The sequence below is a fragment of the Lagopus leucura genome, unplaced genomic scaffold, assembly GCF_019238085.1.
Source record: "Lagopus leucura isolate 7727_CA_CO unplaced genomic scaffold, USGS_WTPT01 Super-Scaffold_100001, whole genome shotgun sequence".
Classification (NCBI taxonomy): Eukaryota; Metazoa; Chordata; class Aves; order Galliformes; family Phasianidae; genus Lagopus; species Lagopus leucura.
The window spans coordinates 23029325-23041760 of NW_024962262.1; the positions used below are offsets into that span (position 1 = coordinate 23029325).

At 36.1% G+C, this 12436-nt stretch overlaps 1 protein-coding gene across 2 annotated transcripts in view; it reads right to left on the reverse strand.

Annotated features, from left to right (window-relative positions):
* The window catches only part of KLHL1 (kelch like family member 1), a 233951-nt gene that overhangs the window by 129762 nt on the left and 91753 nt on the right, over positions 1-12436 (reverse strand). For both annotated transcript variants that reach the window (XM_042867520.1, XM_042867519.1), the window contains one exon: positions 9351-9547. In XM_042867520.1, coding sequence (XP_042723454.1) covers positions 9351-9547 — 197 coding nt within the window. The remainder of the gene's footprint in view (positions 1-9350; positions 9548-12436) is intronic.

A 12436-nucleotide genomic window follows, 5' to 3' on the forward strand; every position in this document is an offset into this window, starting at 1 on the left:
ATTAGTGAAAACAACAAACAGTATTAAACACAAAAGTGATTGATTTATGTGGAATGTCACTGGTTGAATGCCTCAGGATAAGCTACTGTAAGTGGAACTAGATAGGAAAGGCTTTGCATATCAGTCCTTCCCCTCACCGCATCAGTAAGTTTTAGCTCTGAAATTCTGCAGCTTACAAAACAAATATAACTAATAACATCACCACTGAAGTTCTTCACCACAAAATACCATTTAGCATAAATGAAATTATTGCTCCATCTGCAGTATAATCAAAATTATTCATACATTAAAGGTTCTTTACAGAGTCGATATATGTCACTGAGATTACTTACATGCTTATAATTAAGTTTGAATGATGTTTTCCTGCATTGAGAATAATGACCCTTGCACTGCGAAGCAAAGAACTGTAGCTAAGGAATACTAAACACCTCCTGTGTTCAGTTCATTCAAAGGCACTTGCAAACATTCTCCATTTCGTAGGCTCAGAACTGTAACATACGCTAAGATCCTTTATAAATCTAATATTTTGACAGGCTAACAGATACATCAATCATTTTATTCACATACATTCTTCTACTCATGGAATTTTTACTGTTTGGTTGTCCTCCTACTCAGAGTGTCAAAGTAACTTCTCCAAGTTTATGCTTAGCAATACACCTTAGAGTATGGCAAACTAAAAACATGGAATAAAGTTCTGTCACCTCACTATTCAAACTGCAGTTTCAACATCATAGAATCATACAATGGCCTGGGTTGAAAAGGACCACAATGACCATCTAGTTTCAACCTCCCTGCTACATGCAGCATTGCCAACCACTAGGCCAGGTGCCCAGAGCCACGTCCAGCCTGGCCTTGAATGCCTCCTGAGATGGGGCATCCACAACCTCCTTGGGCAACCTGTTCCAGTGTGTCACCACCCTCTGAGTGAAAAACTTCCTCCTAATATCTAACCTAAATCTCCCTTATCTCAGTCTAAAACCATCCCCCCTTGTCCTATCACTATCCACCCTCATAAATAGTCGTTCCCCCTCCTTTTTATACAATCTCTTGAAGTACTTGAGGGCCACAATGAGGTCTCTCTGGAGCCTTCTTTTCTCTTCTTTTCTCCAAGCCAAACAATCACAGTTCCCTCAACTGGTGGAGGTGCTTCAGCCCTCTGATCATCTTAGTGGCCCTCCTCTGGACCCGCTCCAAGAGCTCCACATCCTTCCTGTACTGGGGGCCCCAGGCCTGGATGCAGTACTCCAGACGGGGCCTCACAAGAGCCAAGTAGAGGGGTGCATTCATGTAAAGGCACTTCAGCTGGGCTTTCTGGCACACTACCCTTCTAGAAGAGCCCTCCTTCGAATCTCCAAAAGAAATCTGAAGTTCTCCCCCACTGCTTCCTAGAGGGAGATGAGAAGGTTTCAGACAGGAGGTCAGCAACACTACCTCCTCTGAGGAGTTCCCAGAAGATCCTACAAGACAGTTCAGAGGTTTTTTTCCCCACTGTCTCCTGGTGTGACAGCATCCCCCAGCTGTCACACCACACTCTCTGTTCCACCACACTCGACTCTCTTCCCTGATTGGATCTAGAATAAAATCCCAGACTACTTGCTCTGTCCTAGCAAGCCTCATTGCATATCCTTCCCCCTTCCTACTTAGTTTAAAGCCCTCTCAATGAGCCCTGTTAGCTCTTGGCTACGATCCATCTTACTCTTAGAGAAAAGTAACACCCATCTGCAGCCATTAGACCAGGAGAAAAGTAAATCATCCCATGATTGAAAAACCCAGAGTTCCTGTGTTGGCACCAGCCTCTCAGACACTTATTCATTACCTGGGTTTTCCTAGCCCACTCTGTGTCCCTTGCTGCTTCAGAAGGGATAGCAGAAAGTATCAGTTGTGCTGCTCTCTCTCAACCAACTGTCCTAAAACCCTGAAGCCTTTCTTGATAGTTCGCAGGCTTCTGAGATACTGCATCGTTTCCTGCCTGAACTACCAGTAATGGAGTGTAATCAGAGGAGTAAACCAGGTCTGGGAGTTTTCTAGTTATGCTCTTGACCCGGGCCCAAGGGAGGCAGCACACCTCTCAGTGAGTTGGGTGTGGTCTGCATACAGGGCCCTCTGTTCCCACCAGGAGGGAATCACCCATAACAATAATCCTTTTGTCTTTCTTAGCAGTGGCAGGGCAGTCAGTAGTTGGGAGACATAGTCAATTGCCTTGTCCTTGGCAATGCCTTAGGCAAACCTTCCTGTGCCTCCTCACTTACCTCCCCTTCAATTGCCAGTGCCTCAAATGTGTTACTTAGCAGCACCTGGGGAAGTGAGGTGGTCAGAGAGGGTTGGCAGGCCTATGATGCTGAGCTGGGACTGCCTTTCAACTGTTCCCATCTTTTTTCTGTGGCCTGCTGCACAAGCTACCACACCTGCTATTGCAGTATGCTGTGGGTGCTGCACACTCACTGCCTTCTCACTTCACTCCCAGAAGCTTTTTCCAAGGCAAGGGGTATGCATGTTTGCAGGATTTGTCGCCCTGGCAATGCCCACACCACATCAGCTGCTCTCGTGAGAGCTGCCAGACTGCTCTGTTATCTCAGTTCCCTTGATAAAGGAACTGACTGAAGCCCTCTTGTATCTCATGGTCAGTCACTGTGATTCTGGCTGGGACAGCTCTGAAGCAGCGAACCTCAAGGGCTACTTTTGGGTTTTTGCCCGATGCAATATGATTACTTGGCTTTCAGTAAACTTTCTTCATAAATAGGGCACTGACAGATAGAAAAACTGTAACTACAAGGTATTTCAATTTTCCATGGACTTTAGTTAAATGACATAATATTGAGATTCAGAAACTGGTAGCACTGCTTGGAATATCAAATTCTAAATATCTGAGCATTGTCTGCATGTCTTAGCACAGACAGATCCATGTTGTTCACTGTGAGATAAAGCAAGCTACAGTACAAATAATAAAGTAGAAGTTATTTTTATTACCCCTATTTAATTATAAATATAATTACTGTAATAATATATATATATATTATAATATAATATAATATAATATATAATATATATATATTATATAATATATAATATATATATATAATATAATTACTGTTTTTAAGAATTTCCTATGTTTTAAAACCAAAAGGCAATTCTCTGTTTAAAACTTAATATAAAAATTCTTAACATTTTCTAGCACAGAAAAGTAGTTGTTATAAGAAGAACTATTGCCAGGTCACAGTTTATGAAATTAACAAGGATTGTTCAAATATTTTCCTCTCCCTAGATTTATTAATGTAGAAAAGTAGTTGTCGTGAAAACAGCCAGTAGTACTTTACGGCCACAGAGTTTATTAAACTAGCCTGGTCTATTACAGCATTTCAAAAGTAAATATACAATGGTTCAAATAAAATAAACTATATCAAGTCAGACATTCTAAGAAAAATTGCATTTCAATAAGGTTGCCATTGTAATTTGTTTTATAAAAAGACAGATAATATACTACAGCCCTAATTTCTGACAAGTTTGACAAATTTGACAAGCTGGTAAACTGCTAACTTTAGAAGTTATCATTCCTTCACATGCTAAAAACAGAAGAAACTACAATAATACAGAACTGTCATTAAAAATGTTTGGTGAAAAAATGCAGTTTAGCTCATTGATACTTTCCATTTTGCTGGTTTGTTTCTTTAAATAGGCATCACATGTGAAGGTCACTGTACTATCATGTAACTCAATAACAAATTAGGAAACTATAGTTTTAAGACATATGGCTTTACAGATTGAAAACTTACTGATGTGCCAGTAAAAACCCAGATTGTTATTTAGAAGTGCAGAAGTCTTAAATCAAGACAGACATGGGTGTCTGTGCTGCAAAATAAGCTAACAAATTCAATTAAGAAAAGAAAAAAAAGACAAAGCAATTTCACACCTCAGAAATAAAACAGCCCACAGTAAATCTGATCAATGAGACTGTGCAATTTTTTGCCCTTATTTTTAACATGTTCAAAAGCTTTAATTTAAAATGTGGCTAATCCAGATCCATTTACAAATAAAACAGGGAGTGCAAAGAGAAGTCTACAAATTTCATTGTTCACAAACTTTTTATTCCATGCTAAGAAATGTATCTTTGCATTTTGAAAGAAGTTTGTCAGCACTGAATTAAATCTGAAGTACTGTGTCAACTATGCAAATAAAAAATACTGTTCAGGAATTCTGTAGATTTCATGGCTGAAGCAAACTAAATTATTAAAAAACATAATTGAAATTACTTATCTCCTGAAGATAAAAGAATATATAAACACTAGTGGTTAGCTCTTTAGCAGCTCTTCTTCAATGTAAAGAAATTTCCAAAGCTCCATCTTGTCCTGATAGGGTGTTATGTAAAAGCATAGAGCAAGCATGAGTACATACCTCTGAAAGTAATGCCTTCTATCTATTCCCATGGAATAGAAAAAGAAATGCAAAGAGCACAACAGTGCTAATCAATACAGCCAATTCTCAGCTACAAAACACTATTTTTCAGTGTAGTCACCACCATTAGCTACGCATTTTTCCTAGTGATTAAAAAGAACCTGCATTCCATGTTCATAAAAATCTGCAACGCCATTTGGAAGATGGCCTGGATTTCATGTCACTGTCACCACTGCTGAAGCATACCACCCACCAGCTCACTGTGCTCACATTCGCTGCTTGATCTCTGTAAATGTTCAGAAAGTGTGGATGAATGTCAAAGGGTACAAATTTTTTCACATAGAGGAGTTGAGTTCCATCCACCCTTTGCTTCATATCTACTTTCATTGCAGACACCATTTTGTCAGACTGCCTCTCTGCTGCCATCTGTTGCACAGCAACAAAGTATAAGGGAATATTCACAGGAAGGTTCAGCCTCGACTGCCACCACACTGTGTTGATGTTATGTGCCAACATACTAACATAGAATCATAGCATAGAATCATAGAAAGGCCTGGGTTGAAAAGGACCTCAGAGATCATCTAGTTTCATCCCCCTATGCCATGGGCAGGGTCATCAACCACTAGACCAGGCCTTTCTGCCCAGAGCCACATCCAGCTTTGCCTTGAAATAGGAGGCATTACTTTTGCAGTAGTCCTGATATATTATATATATGTAAATTGAAAATTACAGTGTAATTTAGAACTTATTAAATAATCAAGCCTAATACTAGTCAAGTAAATTGCCTTTGAATAAGTAAGATTAAAGAATTTATGGAGATTAAATCAAGCAGATCATTTTCATGAAAATATACTGAGTTCCATTAAAATGCTATTGTGAAGAAAACTATGATAAAGAATGACTTCATAAACAAATCTGATTGGTGGATGAAAGCTTTATGATGTTTGTAAGGAATGATACAGTCTAAGGGAGTAATGCTAAGGTTCAAGTACCTTAAATTATCTCAGTTAGATGTTGAGAGCTAAAGAGATGAACTTTTTTCTATCCCTATTTCTAGTCATGTCTAACTGCATTTTTTGTATAGAAATATCACAAGCTCAGTAAAAAAAATATTTGATTTGATTACTATTGGCTATATAAAAGACAGAAATGATGAGCTAAAAAATAATTTCCTGCTTGTAGCGTAAATATCTTTCTAAATGTAAAGAAGGCAAAAGGTGTATCATCTCAGTCATTTTTTCTTTACTTTGGGCACACAAATACCTACTTTTCTTCACTTAGTAATTTCTACCGCATTAAAAAATAAAAATCTTTTGTTTTGAAAATTAGCCTCATAAAACTGTCAACTCAGACTGTCAGTTATAATTCCCTATTCACTGAAATTATTTCCTATTCATCAAAATAGTATTAAAATGTTTTAACAATAGCTTTTAATGTTGAATATCCAGAAAGGAACTCACTATTTCTAAAAACTGAAGAAAAAGTAAAAAGATATATTATTTAACTTTTTAAAGCCTTTAGAATTGAAATGCTATTCAATGTTTTCCTCCCTTTTGTTCACAAATTTTCTCCTTATAAATCTATCAGAGACATTGATGTTCTAACACTTCCACTATTTATATGAGAAATAATTTAAGTAAATATTTTAGACAATTTGCTAAGAAAAATTCACTTTATCTCGTGTTTTTGTCGAGAAAAATTGTTTTTCCTTACAAAGCAGAAACACAAAATATGAAATCTTCACTCATTAATCCATCATTCATTCAGCCTTCATTCCAGAAGCTTCTTAATCTGTTTACTTTATATAGCTTTCAGAGAAATGTAAATTTCTACATGCCAACTGGCAGGATATGTTACTATAAAGCCACAATGTGCAAACTTAAGGAAAACACCTTGAAGAGACTGCAAAGACAGGGCTTTTAAGTTCTCATGAGAGCACAACAGCCTTTTTTAAAAACAAACAAACAAACAAGCATTTACTCATACTTTTTTTAAAAGAGAGCTTCTCCTAAAATGCACTGCATAAGACAGAACGAGTTTATTGACAACTCTACCCTTACCATACTCTCAGAACTGTTCTCATTAAAGTCCATACTATTTCCTTGGAGTCTGCAGGAAAAATGTGTTTTTTTGTCACCTCAGTGACTATGCACCCACTCTTTGCTCGCCACTTCCTTGCTCCTTATTCACATCAGAAAGTTTCTGTTTGTCATGGTTTTGTGATTCTTGGTTTTCGGTATTCCACATCACAACATCATGTGGGGCACTGGGAGTTTAACTGTTAATGCTCAAGTTCTGGGTACCTGTACAGAAGAGAACTACATTCCCCAGGGGACTTTGCGGTCACAGAGAGGAGATATAACTCCTGGCAAGGTCACCTGATGCTCTCTTTTTTCGTCTGCTCTTCTTCATCAGCTCTCCTCGTCTCCCTGCTGCTCAACTGGACTGCGCATCTCACTTCAGCGACATGGTGAGGCCTATCCTCCTTTTGGACATTCTCTCTCTCTCATTATATTTGATTTATTAGCTTCAATTCTGATTATATTGTATTATAGTGTGTTATCTTGCATTCCAATTCTATATTTAGTGAATTAGTTTGTTTCTCCTCAGATCGTTGCCGCCGTTTTTAATTATTTTGGGGTCCCCTGTTCCCTTTCTCCAGAGGCGCAGATTTTGCAAAATCCCTCCACCCCACTAGTCACAGAACTGGGCCAGCCTGTAAAATGTTGACACTGTTTTCTGAACTTCTATCCACCTGTCCCAGTGTATCTACTCAGCACTCTGGAAATTCTTCCTGGTTATGTGTGAGTGTAAAATAATCTTTTTTCACTTATGTAGAGTCAATCTGATTTAGAGTGCTGCGGTCAAAGCAGGCAGTAATACCCCACACCAAATTCCTCATTCACATGCTTTAAAAGAAAAGATTAATTAAAACAGATATCATAGAACCACAGAATTGTTTGAGTTGAAAGAGATTCTTAAAGATCAGTTACCCCGTAATGAACACGGACATATACAGCTACAACAGGTTGGTCAGAGCCCCTTCCAGCCTGTCCTTGAATATCTTCAATGACAGGGCACCCACCACCTCTCTGGGCAACTTGTTCCAGTGCCTCATCATCCTTAATGTAAAAAATCTTCCTTACAATCTAATTTTTTCCTCTTTTAGTTTGACATTATTTCCCCTTATCCTATCTCAACAGAGCCTGTTAAAGAGTCTGTTCCCATGTGAACTCACTAAATGTAATAACACCATGCCTATGCAAATATCATGCCGTTAGGATAGACTTTTATGACAATCATTTTAGTGAGTTGCAAGTTCAGTGACATAACAGAATAAATATTGCTATATCATAACTGAACAGTTGCGCATTTTTGTCATTCTTGAAAAGATGAAGTATGACTGTCATGCATGCTTGAAAGTGTAATTGCAGTTACCTTTGAGTTTATATATAAATTACAACTGACTTCCTTTCTTATCTATCATCTTTTGTTAGCAATTTTCCCATTGCACATAATTCAGAATTTAAATCTGAGCATTAAAGCTATACTTTAGAATATACCTAATATTTTGGACATTGGCACAGATCTTTGTTATTTATCAGCTACGTTTCAGTTGCCAGTCTTCAAGCATACTACAGTGTTTAATTTCAAACTGTTATTCAACCCCAGAAAATTTAAAAATGATTGTAAAGAATCATGAAAACATTTTAAAAACCAAAATCTTCCCCTATTTTTTAAATTGATTTTATTTTTTTTATTGCTCATCACATTGTTTTCATTCTACAATAATAATAATAAAACACCAATATAATACACAAATGTACTGAGAAAAAAAAGACAATTAAACCCATAGTATGGAAACTGCTGAATCACAGCCTGAACCTCTGATTGATCACCTGAGGTGAGCAATGAGTCAGCCACAGGAGCACAGGTGAAGGCAATCCACCTGTGCTGCTGGAAGGGGTGGAGCCTGGCTCCACCTCTCCTAGACCCATTTAAGTGCTGACTACCAGTAGGAATGGATCTCTTCTGGAGGTCTGCTGTGCTGGGATTTTGTAAGTGAGCCTAGGATAGGGTGAGTGTCTTTCTTTTCTGCTCTAGTATAATAACTACACAAGTGAAGTTTTTTGGATGTACTATATCATCTGTATACTCATTGATTGTACACCCATGACCTACAACGTGATATTAGTTAAGCAAAATAAAGATGTAACTGCTGGGCAAGTGAAGAAGACTTGCTAAAATCTGCTGCATTACTTTAATAGTAATTTCAGTATAGACCTTAAGGGGCCATTATTTTTCAGAAATGATAGGTAATCTATTCTTTATGTAAGCTTAATTCATGAGTCAGATGTTTTTTTAATTTTGACAAACGATGCAGAATTAAATGGCTACGGATATAATTTACTTGCTGAATAAGTAACATTTTTTGCTCCATTGATTCTGATTAATTTTTATGTCTTACAAGTTCTACTAGGTGTAACTGAAAAAAAAATTAAAATATTGTCAGACAAAACTAATACTGAACTTCTGTTTGTACAATTCTGTGTTCAAGTCTATCTTAAGCTACTGCAAAAAATAATAAAAGGAGGCAGACTGGGTGAGGAAAAAAAAGTAACTTGATATTGCAAATCTTCCCTAAACTAAAACAAAAGGAACAGTGTTTTTTTTTTTTTTTTTAAAAAGTGACTTACAGACACTACTTACTGTTATCAACTGTATATGAATACAAAATTAAGTCATATGCTTTTCTGTCTCGATATATAATGCACTCATTACAGAAAGCAAGTTCTCATAATTAAAAGACAGTTGAGAGGGGTTTCAAAAGGGCCGCTTGTAAAACAAAGTATGAGGCAAGTACAGAAGAACTTCAAGCCCAAAATTAGCAAGATATTTTTACTTACAGAAGATAAAAAGATTTACATGATCACAATTTAGATATTCTAATACTGCCTTACCATAGTGTAGTTGTGAGCCACCTTCATAAGCTCTGTGCATCCCTGCGCATCAGCAAAAGCTCGTATTCCCAAACAGTTGGACGGGTGCAAAAGCTTCATTAGAAAATGGCAGCAAACCTCTACTACTTGTGTGAGCTGGAGGAGGCAGGCAGCTGCTAGAAGATTTTCAATAGTGTCCTCTTTCAATTCTAGGCAGCCTGAGAAAAAGAATTGATAACATATGCATTCTTGTTTTGTTTTTTTTTTTTTTAAAGCAAAACTCCATGAAACATTGAAAGATCTTTTTATAAATAATTCTAGCTCCATATATATAATTCTTCAGAAAAAAAAACAAGCAGAGAGGATTATTCTCTGACTGGACATCTTAATTAACTGAGTATTTCAGATGTGTAAACATTAATTCAGCTATATAGGAGTCTTACAGATGAAGGCTGGAACATAAGAGAAGGCTTGGCAACATTGCTTTGGTTTCTATAATGAGATTAAAATCTAAGTACATATGTAACTATCAACTAGACTGTGTTTTATTTATTCATTTATTTATTTGCATTAAAGTTGGCAATTAAACTTGCATTGTCTTTGGTACAGAGCAAAACTCAGAGCCATTTACCTCCTTGCAAAGCACTAAACAGTTGACTATCAAAAGCATCACTACAAAAATATAAGTATATTCAGTGGTTCTTAGAGTTTTCAGACTTCCTGGTTTTATTTGTAATGTGACTTATGGGTAAATTTTATCTAAATAATACGCATCACTCCTCTCATAGCCTATAGTTCTCCTACAAGAGTTCATGCTTGCTAAAAGAGCACCTACGAATACACAATAGCAGCAATCTTCATTTAATTGTTACATTATACAAAGTTTTTTTTAAAAAAAAAACTCCTGCTGATAAGCTTTTTAATAAAAGGTGAAATAAAATGATACGAATTCAAAGAACCATCCTTTTCAATAAGAGAGCCCACAAACCTGCTATTTTTTAACAAAATCTCTTTTATAATATCTTACACTAATATCACCATTGACTCCAAATAATTTAGTATCTATAAATTATGTATCACAGGGATAAGTTGGAGTACAGGAAAATAAAACGATACAAAAAATGTGAAAGTGTAATATAAATTTTAAGAAACTACCACTTCTGGTTTCATTTTGCTGTGCTTGGAATATCATTTTAGACTGTATAAGGATTGAGATTAGATTGGTCTTTCTGTTGAAAGTAATATAGATCAGCTGTTAGATAAACTCACACTTTTCTTCATATAAATGTTTGTTGTCGCATGAAGAGGAATCTACACATCTTAATAGTTTATCACATGGGATTGAAGACTCAAAAAGTCCTCTACTTCACCACACAATGCCACAGAAAAGCCGCTTTATATTGTAATACCAAAACAATACAATAACCGTAATAATGAATATTTTACCTTTTTTCCATCTTCTGTGTCACATGAAGCTTTCAATATAAGATGGAAACTGTAAAGCTGTCTAGTAGCGTCATGCAAGTTTTTCTTTGTTATCTGACTTTTTCTTACCACTGCTGTCCTGTTCCCCCAGATTTATACAAGATGGTCAGAAGACACAGTAAGCAGCTGACATTCTGATAACCCATATATTTATCAGTGACCCTCCCAAATTTGTTGCATGACTGCAGGTATTCACTGGACCAACACACAATTTACAGAAAGAAATAAGGATTGAAAGAATCATCACCCTTTTAAAGAAAGGTAATTCTATCACATTTAGGTTTCTTATCACTAAACGTAGCATTAAGAGAAGAACTTAAACAAAACAGCTGAAGCTGTTTCAAAGCTGAAGCTCTGTCAGTCTCTTTACTTTCAAATTGAAAATATTTTCTGTTAAGTGTAAAGAAAACTTCAGTACTAACAGGATTAAAATAAGGTTGTTAATAGTAATCATAATTTATTTCATAAAATACATGTTTCTATATGTAATCAACATAGCTATTTTGAAGGATATTTTGTGGAAGGATGTGCAAAAGTTCCTGCCTTGCATATTGAGAGAGGAAATATATAATGTTTTCTGGGATACACAGGTATATGAATATATTGTAAGTTGATAAATTGTAAACCAAATTCTGAAACACCAATGTACCACTTAATATTTCTTGAACAAAAGCTAGAAAATCACACTCAGCTAAAGAAAAAGTAAACATGGTAAGAAGAAAGACAGATCTCTCCAGGATCCTACTGTACAAAGCATTAACTTCAATGACATGCAGCATGTACCAAATCCATTATGATTTTCACTATGTCTTGCTTATCTTTGCCTTTAAGCATTAAGGCACCTTCACAAGTTTGGTAACAAATGTATTCACTTTCTTAGAAGGACAGTATGATGTTTCTACGTGAGGTCTCATGTAGTATTAAGTGGTTTAGCATGGTCAGAGTTTGGAGGAAAAAAAAAAAGAAAACCAGCAGTTAAGTGTCTTAGTACATGAACTCTTCAGACAGTTTCATATTGACAGAATATTCAAGCAACTAATAAAAAAAAATAGGCTATACAAGGGTGTATTAGTATTACTGCTACATCAGTTCACCTCCCCCTCATACTTCTATGGAATAAGTAGCTACTACTACTTGAGCATGAGCAGAACAAATTAGCTTAAAATCCCATTTTGTGTTACTTTAATTAGTATGAAAATAAGAAGAAAAAACAATCATAAGAACTTTAATGCATTATAATTATTCCATATTGAAGTTCAACTTGTGACAAATTTTATCTGCATTTGTTTATGCAGAAATTAAAATGCTTATATTTAGAATATAATTTTACCGCACTATTAAATTTGAAGCGAAGATACCATATAATTTTCCCTGATGTTTTTAATCTTTGGCTAAATCTTTTTTTTTTTTCTTCTACTCCTTAGGCTATATTTTCACAACTAATTTCATGTATAGGGAAATTTTGAACATCTTGTTAATATGAATCAGAGAACCACAGAATCATAAAATTTCTTGAGTTGACAGGAAGCCTTAAAGGTCATCTAGTGCAACTCCCCTGCAATGAGCTTCCACAGCTACATCAGGTTGCTCAGAGCATGGTCCAGCCTGATCTTGAATATCTC